The following is a 23772-nucleotide window of genomic DNA, read 5'->3' on the forward strand; positions in this document are numbered from 1 at the left end:
GAGGCAGCAGGTGCAAAAGGGGGTGCAGGAAGGGCGTGGGTGTGGGAGGCCACTAGCCCCGACTCAATCATCAGCCCCACCCCAACAGCCCGGTCCTGGGGGGAGGGGGGAAGAAGGGGGGAGAGCTCACACAACTCGTGCAGGAGGGAGTGCAGTCATGGACCTTAGCGCGACCCCCCCCCCCACCCACCAGAAGAATACCCTGCCGGGACCTCCTTGGGACACCCTGTGCCTTCTGTGGAAAGATGCGGGAAGGAGGCAGGGAGAAGAAGACAGTGGAGACGAGTGGGGAGCCTGCCCTTTTGAGTGGGAAGATGGGGATTCTGGGCCGGAGAAGCGGAAGTGAGGGGATAGAATGAACAGGAGCTGAAGAGAAGGCTCAGACCCCCCCCAAAGCATGGGTGGGGGAGTCCCGGAGAAAGGCTCCTCCCCACCATGATGCTCAGAAGAGCTCCAGGTGCAGGGGCCCAGGCAACCCCCCCTCTTCCTCTGGGAGCCTTTGGCAATGTTCCCTTGAGTCCAATGGTCAGAGCAGGTCCCTCTCCCAAGGGATGCTTCCTTTGTCAGCCTTGCTTTCACCAGTGGGTTCTGGGCATCCTCCCTGGGGAGGACCTTGTTCTCTGAATACTCATGGCAGCAAGAGGGGAATGGGGTGCAATCGCGCTTTAATGGGGCATAGACGATGACAGCTGGTGCAGAAAAGGTAGCTTGGGGACTGGGGTGGGAGGGGAGGCAGAGGGCACGGGAAAGAGGCAAGGGAGAGGCCCTGAGGCCCTCCCCTCAGTGTGGCTCAGAGTGGGGGCACTCCGGCAGTGGGGACCCACTCATTCGGAGGAGAGCTCAAGGGCTCAGCTGGAGGCCCCATTGTCAGACGGTTCCAGGGGGAGGGGGCCAGCCCAAGTTTGGTCTGCTCCACCTTAGGGTCACTCATGGCCTATTGAGTCATCTCAGTCATCAGGACTAGGGATGTCTCTCCTGGCACCTCGCTACCTTCTCCTAAGGGAAAGAGACCCTTCCGATGAGCCCCTTTCCATGGGAGCTACAGGACCAGGAGCTGAGCAGTCGAGGATGAAAAAAGACTCCTCCTCCCAGAATGGTGGCAGGGGTCGGCTGGCACCAGCATCACTGGTCCTGGGAGAGACACCAGCAGGATGAGGGGGGGAGGTCCCAAATCGGCTGGGGGCTGGGCCGATGCCAGCGGCTCATCAGCTAGAAAGGGCAGCCCGGGGTCTGCACGTGCAGGAAACGCCAGGAGGAATCCTCCTCTGCTCCCACATGGACTGGCTTCCAAGCCCAGCCCCTGGCAGGCTCCGGTTTGTGTGCCTGAAGTCAACCTGCCTTTCTCCCATTCAGTGAAAGAAAAGTGCCCTCTACCTACTTCCTCCTCCACGAGGCTCACTGCCTGAGATTTCGGGCCATCTGTCCAGAATGCAAGGAGGTCATCCTGAAGAAGGAGATGAAGGACCATCTAGAGAATGGGCACCTGCAGGTACAGAAGATGGCTCCCAGGATCCCCAGCTCACTCCTAGGAGACCAGAATCTATTATGAGCTCTGTCACATCCCTGTGAAAGAGTGATGGACTGAGAGAGTGAGGGAGAGTGAGTTAATGAGTGAGGAAATGAATGAATAAGTGAGTGAGTGAGTGAATGAATCAGTGAATTAATGAGTAAGTGAGTGAATGAGTAGATGAATGAATAAGTAAATGGATGAATGAATCAGTGAATTAATGAGTGAATGAGTAGATGAATGAATGAGTGGATGAATAAGTGAATGAATGAATGAATCAGTGAATTAATGAATGAGTGAGTGAATGAGTAAATGAATGAATGAGTGAAGTAATGAGTGAGTGAATGAATAAGTGAATGAATGAATGAAGGAGTGAGTGAGTGATTGGCTGAATGAATGAGTGAATGAATGAATCAGTGAATTAGTGAGTGAATGAATGAGTGAAGTAATGCGTGAGTGAGTGAATGAATGAATGAGTAAATTAATGATTGTGTGTCACTGAATGAGTAAATGAATGAATAAATGAGTGAGTGAGTGAATGAGTCAAGTGAGTGAATGAATGAATCAGTGAATTAATGAGTAAGTGAGTGATATGAATGAATGAATGAGTAAATGAGTGAATGAAGGAGTAAATTAATGAGTGAGTGGTGAGTAAGTGAATGAGTAAATGAGGGAGGAGATGAATAAGTGAGTGATTGAGTGAGTGAGTAAATGAGTGAAGGAAGGAAGGCGTGAGTGAATTTAAGAAAACTCGTATGAAGAGCTAGCCATCTCTGAGCCCTGCAGGGATGTCACAGCAGTGACAGTGCTAAGGGAGCACCTGGTGGGACACACACAGAGGTGAGGGAGGGACAGGTGTGCTTGTTTGGGGGCCCGGGGCTGCACAGTGGGGAGCAATGAGAAGTTAGGTGACCCCGTCTCCAGAATTAAATAGTAACACCAGTTTGCTCACTGAACCTTGAGCAAGGAAGGGGACAGGGACACTGGATGCCCATGGTTGCAGCGCTTATGGCCCTGGGAGATAGCTGGATCAGATGGACAGCCTCGTGCGACCTGGGGTTGGCCAGATAGAGTGCGAGAGCCTCCAGTCAAGCAGCTGTGTCCCCAGGATGTCCAACACTAAGTGAATTAACTCCCCGGGGCCTGGGAGCAAGGCAGGTGCTGCCTCAATTTCCCATTCGCCCAATGGAGCCTCCGGCCCTTTCCCCAGCTCTTTGCTCTTCAGAAAGCCCCCAGTGCCCTTGTCCCATTGACCCACGACTCCCCCAGAGTGCCTCCCCTGCTTCTGACCCCATCTTTCCTCCCACCTTCAGGCCCAGTGCAGTCTGTGTCTAGAGAGCATGCAGAAGTACCTGCTGGAAGCTCATGAGGTAAGAACTCTTTATCCTGGGGAGGACAGGGGAGGAGGAGCAATGGGAAGTCCTGCCCTCCCCTTCTCGGGGACTGGGCCAGCAGCCGGGCCCTCGGGCCCTGCGTGGGAGTGGGCCCTGCCTTTCTGGTACACAGCCGTGGCTGACCAAGGCCTGGCTTCCCAGCAGGCCTTGGGAGATGGCCAAGCATTTCCTCCTTCCCCTCAGGCTGCGTGCCCGGAGCGCCCCATCGAATGTGAATTCTGTGGATGGGCTGTGCCGCTGAGTGGCCTGGAAGAGCATGAGTCCGGCTGCAGCGGTCAGTCAGGGCCCTCTCTCAGTGGCCAGTCAGGGCCCTCTCTCAGTGGCAAGCAGCCTGACCCGTCTGCGCCTCTGGCCAGTCTGGAAGGCCCCTGCGCAGACAAGCCCAGGAAAGGTGGGTGGACCCGGGGAAAGGCTCACCTCTTTTACTTACCCCTAGCTCTGGGTCTGTTTCCCAGTTTGTGGAAGGGGAGGTCCCATGGATGCCCTCCATGACCTCATCCAGCACTCCCCTGTTGTGGAAGTCTGGGAATGTGCTCCCTTGGAGTCCCTTTCCTGGATGGGTCCCCAAGTCAGCTTATTGCAAGAGGGACAGCACTCTGATGGTAGAATGAATGAAGGAAGGAAGGAGTAAATTAATGAGTGACTGAGTAAATGCATGAATGAATAAATGAGTGAATGAATGAGGGAATGAATGAGTAAATGAATGAATAAATGAGTCAATGAGTTGGTGAATGGATGAGTAAATGAATGAATAAATGAGTGAATGGATGAGTAAATGAATAAATGAGTCAATGAGTGAGTGAATGAGTAAATGAATAAATGAGGGAATGAATGAGTGAATGAGTGAGTGAGTGAATGAAAGAGTAAATTAATGAGTTAAATTAATAGGGGAGGTTCCAGCTTTGCCCCTTCTTCAGTCCCTCGCTGTGCCAGGCTCCGAGCACCTCATGGATGGTGGTCCTGGTGCTGCTGCGGCCCCAAGGAGCCCTCTTTACGTACCCCAAACAGCTCAGGCCAGAACCGAGTTCGAAAGATAACATTCTCGTTCCCTCGGCTTCCTCACGCCCAGGTTAGAAAGAGCAGTGGCAGGAGTGTGACAGGTCCCCAGCCTGGCTGGGCTGGCCCCAGGGGAATGCCCATGGCAAGGGTCCTCCCTGCTCCTTGGGCCCAGTCTGGGCTGCAGGAAGGTGTCCGGGAGGCAGGGGAGGGCCGCCCTCTGGCCCCACTGGGGCACGTCCAGCTCACCCTGGCTTGGACTTGCCGGCAGTGTCGGGAAGGGGGGGCCTCAGACACGGAGATCTGGTGACCTGCCCCGGGGGACTGGGGCGCAGCACTTGCTGCTCCTGTAGCAGCCGCAGAACGGGAGAGGAGACTTTGTGTTTGGGATTGTTTGTGCTTTTCCAAGCTCCCAGCCAGAAAGCCGGCTGCCTAGAGTGCAAGCGAGACGCCTCGGAAGCAGAGCTCCCCCAGCACCAGGTGAGTGGGGGGACGAAGGGGGGCACTGGGATAAGGCAGTGCAGGGGCTCCCATGCTCTGCTGGCGGGGGTGGCAGTGATTAGTCCTGGGGGCAAATAAGATATTGGGGATGCTCTAGAATACTTGGGAGGGAGGAAGATCTGAATTCAAAGTTGCTTTGATACTTACTGGGCAAGTTGCTTAACCTCTGTCTACCTCTGTTTCCTTATCTGTAAAATGAGAATAATAATTACTTGTGCAATATTGGAGGAACAGATATTTATAAAGCATTTTGTAAACTTTGTGTTCTATAAATGCGCTGCTATGACTCTGCCCAGGGCTGCTCTGATATTGTGACTGGGCCTGTTCCAAAGCAACGGAGGGGCTCAGGCTTGTTCCAGTTCTGGCGCCAGATCGGGTTCTGGGACAATGGGAGAAAATCCTGACTTCACTCCCGGCCTCCCCCTTCCCCGTGTGGCCCCTTCTTGGGCTCCTAGGGGGATAGAGAGGAGGCAGATTCCCTCCCTGAGGGAGCTTAAGCCTAGGGCTGTGGAGGGAGGCAGGCTACGCCTTCCTCTCCCTCCTCCTCCTTTGGGCCGAGGCGGGGTACAAGTCTAGCCGAATTCTTGCCTCAGCCAAGTTGTGTGAGCTCGGTCAGGCAAAGACCGTCCATTACCAGTCTGCCGTGCGCCGGGCAGGCGCCGTGCTAAGGGCTGGGGCTACAAAGAAAGGCAAAAAGCCCAAACCAAAGGAAAAGCAGCTGGGAAGCAGGGACAGCGAATGAATCAAGCAGGAGATGCAGAGGGACTGAAATGCGAGGTGGGGAGGGCTCAGGGACTCTGCCGGGCAGGGCAAGCTTCGGGGTTAATGAGAGAGATGCTGGGACCGTGGCAAGGTCCAGAGGGGTGAGGACTCCTGGCCTGGGAAAGGAAGTTTCAAGTTCCTCGAAGGGATCTCACCAAGTGGTCCTGTAACGTTCCTTAGGGGAGGGGGCTCCTAAGAAAAGAAGGGCAAGGTCTGTAGCCCCATCCCCAGCCAGGGGCAGACAGTGTAGTCCTTGGTGAAGCTTTTTTTGTCATCCAGAAGCCTGCTCTCCCTCCCTTTCTGCCTGCTTGCCTTCTCCCCCTCCCTCTCTCCCTCCCGCTCATCCTCCCTCTTCTTCTGTCCCTTCTTCCCCCTCATCCTCTATCTCTGCCTGATTTCTACCCTCCTTCTCTCCCTCTCATCCTCCCTCTTCTTCTGTCCCTTCTTCCCCCCCTCATCCTCTCTGATTTTTTCCTTCCCTCTCATCCTCCCTTTTCTCTCCTTCCTTCCTTCCCTTCCTCTCTCCTTCTGTCCTTTTCCACCTTCTCTCCTCCCTCTGTCCTTCCATCCCTCCCTTTCCCTCACTCCCCCCATTCATGGATGTCCCTTCCTTTCCCAGCTCACTGGGGTGATTCCCGGCAGTCTCTAGGCCAGGCCGGCAGGCTGGCCGCCGCTCCCCCATCTGCCTGGCCTGTGGCCGTGAGCCGCCGCTTCTCCTTGCCCCCACAGGCCGAATGCCGCCAGTTCACGGAGCTGAGGGGATCCTTTAATGCCTTCTTGCTGAAGAAGCCGGAGCGGCCTTCTCCAGTCCCGGGGATTCTAGATCCAGCTCAGGCGTCTACAGGAGAGAGGGTCGTCCGCCCAAAGAAGAAAGAAAGTCACACGGACAAAACAGCTCTAAGCTCCACGGCTGCCCGGATCGAGAAGGAAGAGTATGATGTTCTGGAAAGCTGCTCCTTTTGCCACATCCTGCTTCCCCTACCTGTACTGAAGCAGCACGAGGTAGGCCCTGAAGCTCCCAGGCAGAGCTCCTTCCTCCAGGAGAGCTGCCCCTCCCCAGCAGAGGATCCCCTTTTCCCAGGAGAGCAGTTCCTCCCCAGCAGAGGATCCCCTTCCTAGGAGAGCAGTTCCTCCCCAGCAGAGGATCCCCTCCCCAGGAGAGCTGCCCCTCCCCAGCAGAGGATCCCCTCCCCAGGAGAGCTGCCCCTCCCCAGCAGAGGATCCCCTCCCCAGGAGAGCAGCCCCTCCCCAGCAGAGGATCTCCTTCCCAGGAGAGTTGCCCCTCCCCAACAGAGGATCCCCTCCCCAGCAGAGGATCCCCTTCCCAAGAGAGCTGCCCCTCCCCAGCAGAGCACTTCTCCAGGACACAGAAGGCCTTTTGGAGGGAGGTGCTTACAGGCAAGGAAAGGGAAATCACCCCTAACTTTTATGAATAAAGAGAAAGGCCCAGTACAGAAGCAAACACCCCCCTCCCCGCCGAGGACTAGGCAAAGACCAACAAGAGATGGAGATACCGAGGCAGGCTTTCTGGAGGAAGTAACATTTGTACAGGGTGAGGTAAAGGGACAGAACATGGCAAGAGACTGCAAGACAGGGACAGGGACAGGGGCCAGAGAGCAGGGTCCCTGCAGGGCTGGGCTGGACACCCTGGACTAGAAGAATGATGCAGAATCCTAGATTTAAACCAGAAGAGGAAGCTGGGGCAACCAAGAAGGGAAACAGCTTGTCCATAATTATTCAAGTCATGGAGGTGGGATGCTGGAGCCCCATCCCCCCTTTGTGACTGCATCTTCCACAGTGAAGGAGACCGATAGGATGGGGGGAGAATAGATGGGTTGAGAGGGAAGACACTCCACATCTCTGCAACCCTAATTGGGCTGCTGAGGATCTTGGTCATACCACGCCCCCTTGATTTACGGAGTTTCCCTAGGATGACCACCGCACCCCTGGCTCTCTGGGTCTGCTACCTGTCTCAATCCCTTCCCTTAGGAGAAGTGCCAACTTTTGGCTTCTCAGCAATGGAAGATTCTGAAATAGAGGATTCCTGAAGGATCTGGAAAACCCCAGAGCTGGAGGGAGGAGGTGCTCTGAAGATCCCCATCTTCTCTTTGTCTACCTGCCTTCCTGGGCCTTGTCCTGTGCCATTGGACTTTTGTTTTTGAGAGAAAAGCCCTCGCACATAACTGGTGATACCGTAAGCAAATAAAGAGAGCATAGAATATTTTATCTGGCAGATTTATGGGTAGGGGAAGAATTCAGATCCAAAGAAGATATCGAGAACATTACAAAATGTAAAATAGATCATTTTGATTATATAAAATTTTAAAGTTTTTGCACAAACAAAACCAATTCAATCCAAATCATAAGGAGAGCAGAAAGCTGGGAGGAAATTTTTGCAACAAGTATCTGTGATAAAGGCCTCATTTCTCAAAGATATAGAAAACTGAGTCAAATTCATTAAAATATGAAGCCATTTCTCAATTGGCAAAGGATACAAATGGGCAGTTTTCAGGCAAACTATAGTCATATGAAAAAATAACTACTGATCCTCGAGAAATGCACATTAAAACAGCTCTGAGGTGCCACCTCACATCAATCAGATTAGCTCATATGACAAAAAAGAAAAATGTGAGATGTTGGAAGGGATGGGGGAAATTGGGACACTTATGCACTATTAGTGGAGTTGTGAATTTCTCCAACCATTCTGGAGAACAACTTGGAACTAAGCCCAAAGGGTCATAAAACCAAGCATTCACTCTGCCCAGCAATACCGTGTGCTAGCAAAGACACCCCCCCAAAGAGAGGAAAGGACCTTTAACACAAAAATAGCTACAGCACTTATTTTTTTGTGGTGGCTAAGATTTGGGGAGTGGCTAAGCAGGTTGTGGTATATGAGTGTAATGGAATGTTATGGTGCTATTAAAAATCACCAGCGCCATCGGAAAAGCCTGCAAGACTTTCAGCCATCAACTGATGCAAAGGGAGAGGAGGAGAACCCGGAAATGTGGAACGTTGCCTGTAACAGCCTGATGGAGGGCTCTGAACGACTTAGCTGTTGTCAGCACTACACTGGTCAAGGACAAGCCCAAAGACCTAATGATGAGCACACTATCTGTCTCTAGAGAAAAACCTATTTGATCCAACACAGATCACTTTCATTTTTTTTCTTCTTGTAAAACATGGAGCACGTCTCACGTGTGGAATAAAGTGGAACAGAATTGCACGGGTGTAACCTCTATCTGAGTGCTTAGCATTACGGGGAAGGGGATGGATAGAATTTGGAACTCAACATTTCAAATAAAAATGCTAAAAATGAAAAGAGCGAAGCGAGAAGGAATTGAATTTTCACTGACTTGTTGGCCAGAGGACCGCCTCAGAATGGCTCCGGGGAGGGCAGGAACGCCTCATTCCTTCCCCTCCCCACTCTTGGAAGTCCAAGCACCAAGAGTTCTTGCACTAAAGCCCCGGGAGTTCGCCTCCCGTAGAAAGCAGGTTTATTTGTCCCCGAAGAATGAAATACACTAACAACTTCTCTGTTAAGCTGAACCAGGATGGACCGCGTGGCTCCTGGAACAATCCGGGGGCAGCCTCCGGTTCTCGGCTCGGACTGTTCCCTGGCCAAGAAGCCGCTGTCCAGAACTGCCTGGGCTCTGCCCCCCTTCCTCCACTTGTAGCTTCTCAGGGACTGCTGATAGCGGAGCCTCGGGGCATGGGGCAGTGAACAATGGGGGAGTTGGGGGGGGGGACCTCGGGTGTTGGCTGGCTCTGGAGAGCTTTAGCTTTTCCAGCGCGTGCTTGTCCTTTGCTTCTGTCCCTGAGGACCTTCCCCCCACCGCCACCATTAAGCACGACCACATAGCCGGAGCATCTTGCACAAGTATTCGAGGACAGGAAGGTCCTATTTCACCCTCAGTATGGCAAGGTTCTGAGACAGGGACAGACAGACCCCCTCGGTCTGGAGGGGCAGAGCTCCACTGACCTAGAACCAGGGGAAGTGAGTGCCAGACCCAGTCGGCTAGTCGCTTTAAGCTAAGGACTCCTCGTTTGGTTTCCCATCGGCCCTCTCTCCCTTCCTCAAAGACCGCGAACAAAGGAGGCACAAGCGCTTTAGAACCGACCGCCAGACGCTTTCTGGGCGTCTCGCGCTCTCTGGGGGACACAGAACTCCCCCGGAAAATCGCGGCCCTAAGTCTTGCCTAGATCTGGCCCCTGACGCGTCCGGGCAGCCCGAGCTGCCTCCCTGGAGCTGCGGCCAGGACTTCCGGATGAAGCGAGGGCAGTTGGAAGGGGAAGGCCCCCGGGACCCCCCGGCAGTCCCAGAGGGAGGAGGCTCAGACGGGCCTAGGCTCTGCCAGGGACACACAGCTGGACAGTGGCAAGGTTCCATTCTCCGGAGCGGCCGGGGGGGAGGGAGCTGGAGAAGGGGGGGGGGAGCGGGGCTGGGAACCGCCATCCCTTCCCTCCTCCACCACCCCGGGACTTGGGCGCCAGAGGGGCAGCGCCTACCCTCCTCGCCGGGCCTGGAAGCGTCATAAAGGCGCCCCCTTCACCCCAGTTGGCCGTGGGCGACTTCCCCGCCAGCCAGCTGCTGCCTGCGTGCCCACGGGGCCCCGGGCGCACTTGACCAAGCACAGGCGGCGGCGCCGGCCCCCGACGGACTAGGGCCTCGCACAGGAGGGGGCGGGCGCGCTCCAGCCTGCGGCGGTGGCGGCAGCCGGACCCCGAGCGCAGCGGGTGGGTGGCGGCGGCCCCCGGGGACAGAACGGGGCTGGACCGCGGTCACGGCCCCGGGGACGGGATGGGCCCTAGCCAGCGTCCCAGAGCGCTACGCCATGCGCCACTTAAGCCGCAAGAGTCCCATTCCCCAGACCCCGGAAAACCCGGCCCGTGCCCGCAGCGCCGAGACCCAGCGAGCGCCCCTCGAGGCCATGAGCACCCGCCTGTCCTTGGGATCGAGCCTGTCAGGCTGTCCTAGACCTCGCCAGCCCACGGCGCCCTCCCAACCTCGGCAATTGGCGCGGGACCAGAGGAGATAAGGAAGGGCCTCGGCCACGGCGCTGCGAGGGGCCGCTCCTCCGCTTCTCCTCCTCCTCCTCCTCCCTCTTCCCCGTCCTCCTTCCTTTTCTCCCCCTCCTCCCTTTCCTAGCCTCGAGCTCCCTTCCTCTTTGGTTTGGAGAGGAAACTCAGTTTACTGGTTCAGTCCGGTGTCTCCTCATTTCTAACCTTACAAAGCAAGATAGAAATTTCCCACCAACTTGTCGCAGATAAATTAGGGGTGACTTCTGTCCCAAGACTTTGTTTTGTGCTCTCCTTGTCTCTTTCTCTGTATCTGGGTATCTCGGTGTCTCTCTGTCTCTCTGTATCTCTCCTCTCCTGTCTCTCTGTCTCTCTCTGTCTCTGTATCTATCTGTCCAATTGTCTCTCCTCCCCTCTCTTGTCTTTGTCTCTGTGTCTCTCTGTCTCTGACTGTCTGTCTCTCTCTTCATTCCTCTCTGTTTCTGACTCTATGTGCTTGTGTGTGTCAGTATCTCTCTTCTCTCCTCTCTTTCTTTCTGTCTCTCAGTGTCTCTCTCTCTGGCTCTGTTTTCTCTCCTCTCTATCTCTGCTTCTGTGTATCTCTCTCTGAATCTGTCTGTTTCTTCTTCCCTTTCCTGTCTCTGTGTCTCTCTGTGTGCCTCTGTCTCTATGTGTGTCTTTGTCTCTGTCTCTGTGTGTCAGTCTTTCCATCTCTGTCTGTCTCTATGTATTTCTGTGTCTCTCAGTCTTTCTGTCTCTGTGTATTTCTGTGGTTCTCAGTCTTTCTGTCTCTGTCTCTCTTCTCCCCAATCTGTCTCTGTGTGTCTCTCAGTCTTTCTGTGTCTCTGTCCATCTCTGTGTCTGTCTCTTCTCGCCTCTGTCTCTTTTTTTTGTGTCTGTCTGTCTCTCCTCTCTGTTTCTGTCACAATCTTTCAGTCTTTCTGTGTCTCTGTCCATCTCCATATCTCTGCCTGCCTGTCTCTCTCTCTCTCTCTCTCTCTCTCTCTCTCTCTCTCTCTCTCTCTCTCTCTCTCTCTCACACACACACACACACACACACACACACACACACACACACACACACACACACAGTGTGAAGGACCAACTCCTGGGTGAGATCTCAGCCCTCAGTGGCTCAGTCACAGAGTCTCAGACTAAGACTAAGAAGGGATTGGGACGGCCATCAAGTTTTCCCAGTGTTAGAGAAGGGAGACCCCCTCTGTTGGAAGACAATCTGTGCAGTGTTTTCCCTGTTGCTCAGACTCTCCTCCACAAACAGTGGAATGGAGGCCCCACGGAGGAAGCCGCACTTGGAGCTTGGCCCTGGAAGGGTGGGCTTGGACTTGGATTGGGGAGATGTGAGAAAAGGGGGTCTGGGGAGGCTATCCCAGGGGAGAGGGGAAGGCAGGAAGGAGAATGCAAGGCAAAGGCTCAGTTCCATGTGTGCAGTGCCACTGGCCATCCAGCTGTTCCTTGAACAAGATCCGCCATCTCCAGACTCAGGGATTTTTCTGTGACGTGCCCCCTGTGATCGTCCCTCATACTCACTTCCTATCTTCCTTGACCTCAAATCCCAGAAAAAAAATCATCTCTGCAGAAGGAAGCCTTTCTTTCTGCCCCTCCAATGCTCACATCTTCCTCCTCCTATTGCCCCTTTTTCTCATTTATAGTTTGTCTATAGTCCATAATTGTTTGCTAGTAGCCTCCCATGAACTCTTCGAAAGCAGGGTCTGTCTTTTGTTTCTTTTTGTATCTCCAGAACTTAGTACAGTACCCAGAACATAGTAGGTGCCTAATAAATGCTTGTTGACTGACTGATTTGGATAAATGACAGTCAGGAGCAACTATGCTTGTGGGCAGGTAGGTAGATACACAGAAAGAGAGGCAGACAGACAGACTGACGGGAAGGGAGGCAGATGCAGATGGATGCGCAGATTCAAGCAAGCAAACAGGCAGCAGGCAATGTGGTAGGCAGCCGGCCAGATGGACTTGCAGACTGTTAGAGAAAGAGGAGGCAGCGTGGCAGCTCGCCAGGTGCGGGAAGGTGGGCAGAGGGGAGGGGTGGCAGGGGCCTCTGCTGAGGGGAGAGCACAGGGAGTGCCCTCGGAAATTATTTTAAAAGGCAAGCGGACGAGCGGACAGATGGACTGGCAAGAAGCCAAGCAGATGATCGGGCAGACAGAGAGATTGACAAGGACAGACATATAGTAAGGCAAGCTGACAGACGGATGGACAGATGGACAGACAGACAGATGAGAAACCAAACAGATGCTCAGACAGACAAGCAGAGAGACTGGCAGCCACAGGGACAGACAGATAGTAAGGCAAGCTGACAGACCCAAGGAAGCAGAGAAATGGACTAGCAAGCAGCTGGACTGGCAGACAGACAGAAAGACAGACAGATAGTGAGACATTCAAGAAAACATACAGCTGGACGAGCAAACAGATAGGCAGCAGGAGGTACAGATGGACAGATAGGCAAGCAGACAGAGACGGGGCAGACTGATACATAGACAAGCAGCCAAATAGAAAAACAAGCAGACGGATGAGTGGCCAGACAAGTAGATAGACTTGTGAATAGATGGACAGAAAGACAATCAGGCCGATAGTAACAGCAGGGAGACACAGAGACAAAAAAGAACCAAGTAGAACCATTTGTCTCCAAATAGAAGGAAGGAAGGGAGGGGGGAGGTGGAGGGGAGAAGGAGAGGGAAAGGGAGGGAGGGAGGAAGGAAGAGTAGGAGACAGAGACTGGGGACAGACAGAGATGGGGGGGGGAAGGAGAGGAAGAGGAAGAGAGGAAGGAAGGGAGAATGGAATGGGGAGAGAGACAGAGGGGAGGAGAAGCGGGGAGAAAGGGAGGAAGGGAGAGGAAGAGGGAGGAAGGGGGAAGGAGAGGGAGGGGGTGGGAGGAGAGAAAGAAGCCCAAGCAGATAAGCAGAGCAGCAAGCGACAGATGAGAAATTCACAGACAGGCAGGTAGATGCCCGGAGAGAGGCACAATATACAAGAAAATTCTCAGCTAGGCAGTGGGATGGCCCGACGGCCCCGCACCCAGAGGCAGGCAGATGAAGGGCACATAGGCAGGCGCAGGGACTGACGGACAGACGGACAGTCCCGGAGGCGGCCCGACGAACAGCAGGAGAGCCGGCAGTCAGACGCGAGAAAGTCTTCCCCTCGCTTCCCCCCAGGAACCAAGTGAGTCCTTGTCCCCTCTTGGCGCCCTGCCGCCACCACCGGCTCCCTGGAACACCCCGCCGGATTTCCCTATGGATGAAGAGAGCGACCTGGTCCAGTGCCACGAGCAGAGCTGCTGGGCCAGCCTGCCCGACGTGTGCTTGCGCCGGGTGTTCTGGTGGCTAGGAGACAGGGACAGGTCCCGGGCCGCGCTCGTCTGCAGGAAGTGGAACCAAACGATGTACTCCGCCGACCTGTGGCGCTGCCGGACCATCACCTTCAGCGGGAGACCGTCGCGGTCCCACGCGTCCGAGTTCGAGTCGGCGCTCTGGTACGTGAAGAAGTTCGGCCGGTACTTGGAGCACCTGGAGATCAAGTTCCTGAACCCGTACAACGCCGTGCTGACCAAGAAGTTCCAGGTGACCATGCGGGGCCTGCTGTCGTGCCTGGGCAAGAGCAACAACCGCCTCAAGTCTCTGTCCATTCAGCACCTGGAGCTCGACCGGCTGGTGTGGAGGAGCAGCATCCGCACGTCCTTCATCAAGAGCCTGAGCTTCTTCCTCAAGAAGGTGAGCAAGCACCTGGACTACCTGAACCTGAAGGGGGCGCGGCTGGCCGTGGAGCAGGGCTGCCACGTGCTCAGCTCCCTGAGCCACCTGCGCAGCGAGAGCTTCGCCTCCGAGCTCAACCTGGAGGACTACTTCAGCCACCACCTGGCCGTGTACAGCAGCCCCCAGTTCAACCAGACCATGTCGATGTTCCGCAGCCTGGTGGTCCTGACCCTCAACTACAACTGCATCTCCGACGAGCTGCTCGAGACCCTGGGCGAGAACAACGCCAGCTCCCTCTGGACCATCAACATCAAGTGCCACATCCACGACCCCCACGGCCAGGTGATCTGGGGCATGTCGTGGGCCAAGCTGGCCAAGCACGCGGCCAACCTCAAGGTCAACTTCTTCTTTGAACGGGTCATGAAGCACGAGCGTCTGACCCGCATCCTTCTGCAGGAGATTCCCGTCCGAAGCGTCAGCCTCCGAAGCTGCTACTTCAGCGATCCCGACTGGTCCATGCGGCCGACCCTCACTGACCTGCTGCCCACGTACCGCCACACGCTTCAGGTGGGTCCCGGAGAGGGGGGAGGGGGAAGAAGGGAGGGGAGAACCGAGGGAGGAGGAGGACCAGGAAGTGACCCGGGGAGGGGAGCACGAGAGGGGGATGAGGGGGTGGGAAGGGGGAGGAGAGCCGAGGAACAGGGGATGACGGAGGAAGGGGAGGAGAGCCGAGGAGGACCAGAGAGTGACGGGGAGGTGGGGGGAGAACCAAAACCGAGCACCAGTTGGGAAGAGGGCTAATAGGGATGGAGGGAGTCAGGGAAGGATTGTTATTATGGGTTATTCTATTTTTAATAATGGGGGGATACACTGGAGTGTTTGTAAGGGGAGAGGGGAGGAGCCATAGACAGGGAGAGATTAAAGGTGAGAGGAGGGCAGGAGGGGGAGGGAGAGAGAGAGAAAGAGATGAAAGAAGGGAGGGGGAGGGAAGGGAAATAAGAGACAGAGACAGAGAAAGATGAAAGAAAGAGGAGAGACAGAGAGAGATGAAAGAGAGGAAAGAGGAGACGGAAAAGAGATGAGAGAAGAGAGGGAGAAAAGCAAGACAGAGACAGGAAGAGAAAAAGATGAGAGAAGGGAGAGAGACAGAGACAGGCAGAGGAGAGAGAGGGAGGGGAAGAGAGTCTGCTAAAAGAAAACAAGCTGGAATGGGGTTAAGGATGCATGTGGAAAGGGAGGGGCTAGTCTTGGCTCCAAGAGTCACCTGGTTGGGGAAAGATCTGAGTTTCTTTGAGATGAGAAAAAAGACAAAAGGAAGCTTTCAGAGCCGGCCTCAATGTGTGTGTGTGTGTGTAAAGTTCTCAACTGAGAGGGTGGGAGAAGGCGTCGCTATGGAGGGGTGAGAAGAGGTTTGCAAACAGCTGCTTGTTTCCTGGGAGAGGAACTCAGAGGGAGGCACTTAGCGTGCTGCGGTGCGGGCGCAGCTGGGCTTCACTACATGCAGGCAACCCCATGGAGAAGTTTCCACGGTTTTTCCTAGTTCTGTTAGGCAGCGTCTGAAGCGGGGAGAAAAGGAGGCTGGGGTCTAAGCAGTCATAACTGGAGGGGACAAGCGGGCCAGAGATTCCAGAACAGAGAACAGTGGAGGACTGAGCTGGTTCACCAACAGAGCAAGATAGAGTGGGCAGAACAGTGTGCAGAGGCTGATGGTTTGAGACACAATGGAGGGAATGGAGGTCGTGATGGGAACAAAGAAGGGGGGGCTGGGGGCATAGGGAAAAACAAAGATAGATTATATTTAGGTCTAGGGATGTCCAAGTTCAAGAAGGAAACAGAGCCTTTGTGGGGTTGCCCTGGTCATCTCTGTGTGGCTGAGGCTGAAGCTCCACTTAGTGGGGAGTAGAGGTCTGAGAGGTCATTAGAACCACATAAACTGAGGCACTGGGAAGCCAGAGGACTTGAGTATCAGTGTCTATTCCAGTCTCCTGGCAGAGGGCAGAAATTAAAGAGAGAAAGGCTGAGCCGGGTCCTAAACTCTGTGTCCCAGGGTCTGGAGGTAAATGGCAGCCAGGAGCTGAGGAGAGGCAGTCAGGCTCCCTTGTTTGAGATGTCCCAGTTGCTCCTTTAGCACCGAGTCTGGTGCTTGGTGGCCAAGATGCACCTGGCTTAGCTCCTTCTTCCCCACACCAGCTGCTTCATTTAGTTCTTCCCAAGGGTCTCTGCCTATGGCACAGGTGTGCCCAGGAATTCCTCCATTTACCTTTAGCTCTTGGCTATTCCTAGTTATGTCCCTGTGCACAGGTGGGGATGGTGTCCCTGGGGATGGGGGGGGGGGGAATGGTGTCCCTGGGGACAGGTAGGGATGGTGTCCCTGCCCATTGCCTCTGGGGGTCTCTTGGCAGGAGTCTGCCTGAGTCTCTCCTCCTGCAGAGTCTCAAATGGTCCCGAGGGTGTAGCAAAGAACTTCCAGCTCTTCCTCTTCTTTCACATGAACCCTGCTTTTTTTTTTCTCTCTGGTCCTTTCCTAGAAATTAACTTTTGAATTCAACAACAACCACGAGTCCTTGGATGAGGAGCTTCTCCACCTCATCTTGTCCTGTGAGAAGTTGTTTTACTTCAAAATTTGGGCTTTCCTGGATGTCAAGTTTGTGGAGAGAATCCTGCAGAGTCAGGAAGAGGGCAAGTGCATGCTTCGCACACTCAAGGTAGCCTGTCTCCCCGGGGAACCCCGCCTGCCCACCTGAGACTCCATATCCCACAATGCCTGCTACTTGGGTCAGTTCCACAGAGGCCCGCTCCTCCCCCATTGCAGTGGCTGCTGGGAGGATGGATAGATGGTTGGAGACGTGGAGAGCGAAGGAAAGAAGCTGGGCCCGAGTCCCACAGCTTCCTCTCGTTAGCTAGCTGCCTCTGCAGCAGCTCCTGCCCCTCCACACTTCCCGATTTCCTTCCTTGGCACCGTGAGGGGAGGGGACTGAGTCCGGTGCCCAGATAGCCCCACTGACCCATGGGGAGGGGGGTATGGTGCGGATGATCCGAGCCCACAGTCACTGCGAGCGTGGGGTGGGGTGGGACTTTCTGTTCCATCCAGGTGAGAATTTATACAAACAGATATGAGACGAATGAGGAGGACAGAATGTTGCGGGACATTTATCGAAAGTACAGAGACCTGATCGACACAGAGTTTAACTATTTTGTCATCGCCTACCCCATGATGTGAGGAGCACACCCAGGAGGAGAGCACCCTCGCTGCTCTTGGGGCTCCTGAGCCCATCCTCCACAGAGTTGTCCCTGGAGCCTTCCTCCGGGACCTGGCTCCCTCTGCAGCCAGAGCAGAATCCTGAGGATTTGGGGCCAGGCACTCTCCCAGCCTCCCAAGTCCTTTTAAATGCTGTCTTTACAACTGCCTCGGGCTGCTGATTCCTCTGCTTGTCCCTTCCGTTTTGTTGTGGTTTTTCCTCACTACCTAACTCAGGCTCCCCCAGGCGCCCACCCCACCCCCGCCTCCCTTGGACTGACTCCAGATTCATTTTGTCAATGAATTTTCTTAGGCCCAAGTTCACGGTTTCAAAGCAAGCCCTTTCTCCTCTCCTAAGAGCTCCTACTGGAAAAAGACATCTTGGAATGGGAAAAGCCAATCCTCTGTCCTAGAAGGATCAAGAGGTACAAATAACAGGCAGAAAGCTCTGACCTCAGTGCCAAAAAGCCCTTCCTCATGATTACAGCAATCATTTGCAGTAGAACAGGCTTCCCGGTGTGGGAATTGGGGGCCTTGTACAGGGGCTGGGTGGGTAGGGAGGGGCTTCTGCTCCAGGTCTGCCCAGTTGGGCACAATGTCCCCTAGGGCTCGGCCAGCTCAGAGCCCCCTCTGCTCAGAGCCTCAATTCTGAAGAATAGAGGAAGTCCTGGATTCCTTTAGATGGTCTCTGTCCTGCGTTCATTGGTAGGTCAGCACTACCACTGGAAAGCCCTGTCTTCTCCTCCTCTTCCTCCTCCTCCTCCTTTGCTTTCCATCCCCTTGACTTGGGTCCTGAAGCCCGTGGGCTGCCCTTAGAGCTCGGCCCGGATCCCGTTTGGCTCCTGTTGGATGATGGAGAGACTGATCCTTCCGGGGTGCGAGTGGCAGGAGGCTGCAGGCTTCCGCTGTCTACTGGGCGAGTGATGTGGAAGTGGGCTTGGCAGCAGAAGCCAAGCAGCTATTTCTTCAGGAGAATCAGATTCCCAGAACCTCTGAGGGTGGAGGGTTCAGGTACCTGGAGACCAATTTGAGTCTGCCCCCCACCACAATTACTGCTCACAAATGATCATAGAGCTTCTGCTTAGAGATCTCCAGGGTGGGAATAGAAGGTCTGTGTGTGTGTGTGTGTGTGTGTGCGTGTGTGTGTGTGCGTGTGTGTGTGTGTGTGTGTGTGTGTGTGTGTGTGTGTGTGAGAGAGAGAGAGAGAAGGAAAACAAAGGAAAAGGAAGCTACATGCAAAGGTTACAAGAAAGTTTAATAAAGATAAACTGAGACAGATTCAGCAAAATCCATTTCTTTAGGGAGATGTGGTCTGGCTGGCACTTCAGTAGGGTCAGTGACTCTAAAGGGTGCCTCCTTTTTATTGACATGAAAGAAAGCAGGACAGCTTAGGGATCATGGACGGGACAATTGACTATGCTAAGAAAGTTGGCTCACATTCGGGTGGGGCTAGTTGTGCCCCTCTCGGATCTTTAAGAAATGGGAACTGTTTGATGGGATCCCTTTGCCTCTTGTAATCTTTGCTAGAAAGATCTCCCTTTAAGGAGAATCAAACCTTCCCAGATTGCACAAGGACAGGCAAGGAGCTACGTCATATCTTTGGGGATATGGCACCAGATTAAACCATGGGCTTAAAGACAATAAGCAGATGTCCTAGAGGTAATGCAGAAAACGAGTCATTTAATTCTATTTTATTTTATTTTTATTTTGCTGAGGCAATTGGGGTTAAGTCCCTTGCCCAGGGTCACACAACTAGGACATATTAAGTATCTGAGATCAGATTTGAACTCAGGTCCTCCTGACTTTAGAACTAGTGCTCTATCCACTGTGCCACCTAGCTGCCCCCCATTTTATTTCAATTAGTATTATTTAGTGTGATTCCAAAAGGAGAGTGATTGCTTATATCATATTTGCCTTTCAATGTACATTTAGTCACTCAAGTAATATCAGCATATATTTTACATGTCTTAGATGGAAGGATAATTAGATAAGCTTAGATTTTTCTCATAGGGCCCCCAAATTTTTGCAAGCTCCAAGTTCACTTGTTATAATTAAAGCACAAGTTACAAAGTTCACTCGGCCACATCAGACTAACTGGAAGACCTCGGCCCTTCCTTCTTAATCATCGTGACTAAACCGGGTGTGGGGGAGATGGTCTGCTGAGACGGAAAGCCCCGAGACTTATTTTTATCCAGCTTGTTGCCCAACATCAGGGGGACGGCTATGACCACTAGACCAACAGGTGACCTTGGCCTTATCCTTCCCATGACCGATATCGTGTGATCCTCTCTACCAGTCACGAGCTCATCAACCCTCCGTTGTTTGTCCACCGTTGAGGCTGTTTCATCCTGTACCTGCTGTATCGTCTAGCTGTCAAACACTCCGGAGGCCCTGGGGAAAGGGGGCGTCTCAGATTGTGAGGGAGCTCAGAGGTCCCTCTAATAAAGAGCGATGGGCTCAGCCTGCCTCGGTGCTTTTTATTGCAGATTGGACATTTGTGGAGCCCATCCTAACACTATGAGCAGTAACAACTTTTCAACTTATTGGGAAAGCTGGAATCCTGGGCTTAACTCAAAGGCACAAAGGCAGGTTCAGGCTGATACTAAAACTCACAACAGCAGGAGGTCAATTGCAAAGCATATGGCAGAAATCAGAGGTGATCATTTTGCTCTTTTCACCGTTTAAAATGTTCAGCCTCTTGCTGAGGGGAAACCCAATACAGACTTAAATACTTCCCTTCCTCTGGATGTAGAGAGCCCTCCGCTGCTCCCCGAATCGCCCCTCCTGGGCAAATCACTTAATTCCATCTGTAAAGGAGGGAGGGGGAATGGGAAATGCCTTGGGACATTCAAATGCCAGGGAAATCTGTGCGCCGCCGGAAGAGAAATGGGCGATGTGGGAGGTTTTCTTTTGTGGTTTATCTGAACACACATTGTGTCATGAATCACGTTGGAGAGAAAAATCAGAGCAAAAGGGGGAAAGCGTGGGGAGAAAATCACAGAAAAGAGAAGTGCACACAGCGAGTGCTGATTCGCACTCAGTCTCCTTAGTTCTCCCTCTGGGGGCAGACGGCATTTTCTGTCCAAAGTCCATTGGGATTGCTTTGGGCCGCTGAGAAGAACCAAGACTTCCACAGTTGATGAGAGGTTTTCGAGGAAAGAGATCATGTCTTGGAGCGGAGGGATCGCTTTTAAGAAGCACACGGATAAATATGAAAGGGCCGGCGGACGATTTTGGCCGCAGCGCCCACTCTGCCCCCTTCTTCGTAGCCTTTCAAGCTTTCCAGTCTCTCGGCCTTCCTTGCCTTCTCCCAACACGTCCTCTACACCGGCTCCACCCCTTTGTCTCCCACCAGGCACGCCCCCCTGGACGTCCCACAGCACCCAAACTCCCTAGCTGAAAGCTCTTCCTTCTGAAACCCACTCCTCTCACCTGTCTGCACCCCGACTCCTCCCTATTCCCCATTCATTCAGACCCTCAGAGGATCCTCGACTTCTCCCCCTTCCCCATCTCTGCTAATGACTCCATCCTCTCCATCCCTCCCCCCCAGCAGCCCCCTCCTCTCTCCTCCAAGAGTCACAATCTCCTCCGGGACAATTGTGATGACCACCTAAGAGTTCTCCCTCCTGCCCCAGCCTTTCCTCCTGCAGATGCTTTCAGAACATTTCCCCCTTCCCTTGTGGAGCGGGCCCCAATCCGCCCTCCAGCGCAGTCTCCTCCCTAAGAGCGGCCCACGCTCTCCTCCCCCTCGCGCCCTCACTCTCCTCCTCGCCGTCCTGTGGGCTGGGAGCGTGTGCTCAGTCACTCCAATCCTGACTCTGCGACCCGTTTGAGATCCAGCCAGGACGCGCCCTCCCCGCTTGCTCACCGAGCTTCTCCAGAAATGCGGGCCAGCGCAGGAAACACGTGCCCCCCGGAGGCTGCCCCGCGGCGCGCCCTTGCCCACCTCCCCCGGGCTTTCTCAGCCCCTTGCTTCCGCTCTCCGGGGCCCCGAGTTCCTGGGGAAAGTGTAAGAAAAAAGGCCGGTCACAGGCACAAAGCTGCTCCAAGCGGCTCGGCTCAAGCGCACGCGTGAACTTGGGGAAGGAAAAGTCTCTTAGATGTCCTGCCGCGTTTGCTAGGGGCGGTTCTTCCCCCACCCCCCCACCCCCAAGGGCCAACTAAATCACAAAAGTCGCTGGGTCTGAGAGAAAAAGCTCCCGCGCCAGCAGCGCCCGGCCCGGGGGAGGGGGGGAGGGGGCTTCCGGTGGCCGGGTGAGCGCAGCGCCCGCGGGAGCTTCTCCCTGGGAGAGCCCGGGCGGCGAGGGACCGGGTGGCCAGGGCCAGCCCCAAGCTGCCGGGCGGCCGAGCGAGCGGTCGTGGCTCCCAAGACGCCGACTTTGGGCAGAAAGCGCCATCTGCCTCCAGAGGGAGGCTGCCGAGAGGGGACATGAATCAGCACCCGCCGCGTTCACTTGTTTCTGTGCCTTTTTCTCCCTCAACGTGATTCAGAAAGAAATGTGCATTTTAAAAGTTGGCACACGTATATCAACCAGAAAAATGAAAAAAAAATCTTAGTGGTTGTGGGAACTGGGGGACTGAAGCTAGGGAGGCGGGAGGACTCGACTGCGGCTTCAAAGCCCCCTCCCCAAGAAAAGCCGAGTGGAAGCTACAGTGTCAGTCTCCCATGAGGAGGGAAACAGCTCCCCACTAGAGAGGCCCTGACGGATAGCGAGCCCCCCATCGCAGATGGTCTCGGAATGAGAGATGGCCGAGTCCCAGCACACACCGCCGAGGTCGGCGGCCCTGCTGGGGAGGCTTCTGCCGGCCCGGCCCGCCCAGGCCCGGTGGCAGCAGAAAGCGCAGGACCGAGCTCTGGGCTCCCGCCCCTGCCCCTCATTCTCTTTGGGGAAGCGTCTGCTTATTGCACCGGAGGTCTCGGCTTCACCCGCACCCTGAGGGCGGGGCTCAGCGGTGTGGAGATAACCTTTAGGGCCCCTGGCCCGGGACATGCCCCCCACAGACTCGGGGCTCCCTCGGGAACGGGCCTGCGAGCACTTCCGAGGGGCCTTGGGTTGCCAGTGAGTCCGCAGTCTGTGGTGGAAATTAGGTCGGGACTTCTCTGTCGCTCCTGTCAGCTCTGGGGTTCTGAGGGACCCAGAGCCTGCTGCCCCCAGAAGGGCGCCCCTGGCCCGGGGCTAAAGGCTCCATTCCAGCACCACTGGCCTGAACCAGAGTTAGCCCAAGGGTCTCTGGGAAGTGCGGAAATCTGCTTCCCTTTTCTGGAGGGGGGGGGGGGGACGTGGACACTGAATGCATGAAAATGTCAAAGGGATGAAAGGCTTTGGAAGCTGAGGCCTCATTGGAGAAGGGGGGGGGCTGCCTCCCTCCAGCTAAAGCCCCTGCAGGGGGAGAAGGGGGGGTGCTCACACATCCCCCCATTAATAAAGTCCTTGCAGGGGGAGAAGGCGGGGGGGGGGGTGCTCACACTGTCCCCCCATTAATAAAGCCCCTGCAGGGGGAGAAGGCAGGGGGGTGCTCACACTGTCCCCCCATTAATAAAGCCCCTGCAGGGGGAGAAGGCAGGGGGGTGCTCACACTGTCCCCCCATTAATAAAGCCCCTGTAGGGGGAGAAGGCAGGGGGGTGCTCACACTGTCCTCCCATTAATAAAGCCCCTGCAGGGGGAGAAGGCAGGGGGGTGCTCACACTATCCCCCCATTAATAAAGCCCCTGCAGGGACAGAAGGCAGGGGGGTGCTCACACTGTCCCCCCATTATTAAAGCCCCTGCAGGGGGAGAAGGCAGGGGGGTGCTCACACTGTCCTCCCATTAATAAAGCCCCTGCAGGGACAGAAGGCAGGGGGGTGCTCACACTATCCCCCCATTAATAAAGCCCCTGCAGGGACAGAAGGCAGGGGGGTGCTCACACTGTCCCCCCATTATTAAAGCCCCTGCAGGGGGAGAAGGCAGGGGGGTGCTCACACTGTCCTCCCATTAATAAAGCCCCTGCAGGGGGAGAAGGCAGGGGGTGCTCACACTGTCCCCCCATTATTAAAGCCCCTGCAGGGGGAGAAGGCAGGGGGGTGCTCACACTGTCCCCCCATTATTAAAGCCCCTGTAGGGGGAGAAGGCAGGGGGGTGCTCACACTGTCCTCCCATTATTAAAGCCCCTGCAGGGGGAGAAGGCAGGGGGTGCTCACACTGTCCCCCCATTAATAAAGCTCCTGCAGGGACAGAAGGCAGGGGGTGCTCACACTGTCCTCCCATTAATAAAGCCCCTGCAGGGGGAGAAGGCGGGGGGTGCTCACACTGTCCCCCCATTATTAAAGCCCCTGTAGGGGGAGAAGGCAGGGGGGTGCTCACACTGTCCCCCCATTATTAAAGCCCCTGTAGGGGGAGAAGGCAGGGGGGTGCTCACACTGTCCTCCCATTATTAAAGCCCCTGCAGGGGGAGAAGGCAGGGGGTGCTCACACTGTCCCCCCATTAATAAAGCCCCTGCAGGGGGAGAAGGCAGGGGGGTGCTCACACTGTCCCCCCATTAATAAAGCCCCTGCAGGGGGAGAAGGCGGGGGGTGCTCACACTAGTCTCCCCAAAGCCAGAGGCTCCCGCAGACGTGGAGCCCCCTCCCCTTCTGTCCCAGAGCTCCCG

General features: G+C 55.0%; 2 protein-coding genes and 1 long non-coding RNA gene across 4 annotated transcripts in view; 2 read left to right on the forward strand and 1 right to left on the reverse strand.

Moving 5' to 3' along the window:
- The window catches only part of XAF1 (XIAP associated factor 1), an 8691-nt gene extending 308 nt beyond the window's left edge, over positions 1 to 8383 (forward strand). The window contains exons 2-8 of one of the 2 annotated variants that reach the window (XR_007952743.1): positions 1354 to 1489; positions 2821 to 2877; positions 3085 to 3292; positions 4307 to 4377; positions 5890 to 6162; positions 7150 to 7354; positions 8094 to 8383. Coding sequence is in view for 1 of the 2 variants with exons in the window: in XM_051991502.1 (XP_051847462.1) it covers positions 1354 to 1489; positions 2821 to 2877; positions 3085 to 3292; positions 4307 to 4377; positions 5890 to 6162; positions 7150 to 7197 (793 nt within the window). In the remaining variant the exon portion in view is untranslated. Of the gene's footprint in view, positions 1 to 1353; positions 1490 to 2820; positions 2878 to 3084; positions 3293 to 4306; positions 4378 to 5889; positions 6163 to 7149; positions 7382 to 8093 lie in introns of those variants that run through there. The other variant, XM_051991502.1, reaches the window with a different exon arrangement.
- Positions 8384 to 9729: 1346 nt separating this feature from the next.
- On the forward strand, positions 9730 to 17310 carry FBXO39 (F-box protein 39). The gene is made up of 4 exons (XM_051991503.1): positions 9730 to 9894; positions 13368 to 14471; positions 16433 to 16609; positions 16996 to 17310. The coding sequence occupies exons 2-4, from the start codon at positions 13446 to 13448 to the stop codon at positions 17122 to 17124; spliced, it is 1332 nt and encodes a 443-aa protein (XP_051847463.1). The 5' UTR covers positions 9730 to 9894; positions 13368 to 13445; the 3' UTR covers positions 17125 to 17310.
- A 2735-nt stretch (positions 17311 to 20045) lies between these two features.
- On the reverse strand, positions 20046 to 22590 carry LOC127558259 (uncharacterized). The gene is made up of 2 exons (XR_007952744.1): positions 21011 to 22590; positions 20046 to 20329 (listed from the first exon to the last, which is right to left on the reverse strand). It is a non-coding gene; the product is annotated as an uncharacterized LOC127558259 (long non-coding RNA).
- Between the last annotated feature and the right edge of the window lie 1182 nt (positions 22591 to 23772).

This window comes from Antechinus flavipes, chromosome 3 (assembly GCF_016432865.1).
Source record: "Antechinus flavipes isolate AdamAnt ecotype Samford, QLD, Australia chromosome 3, AdamAnt_v2, whole genome shotgun sequence".
NCBI lineage: Eukaryota > Metazoa > Chordata > Mammalia > Dasyuromorphia > Dasyuridae > Antechinus > Antechinus flavipes.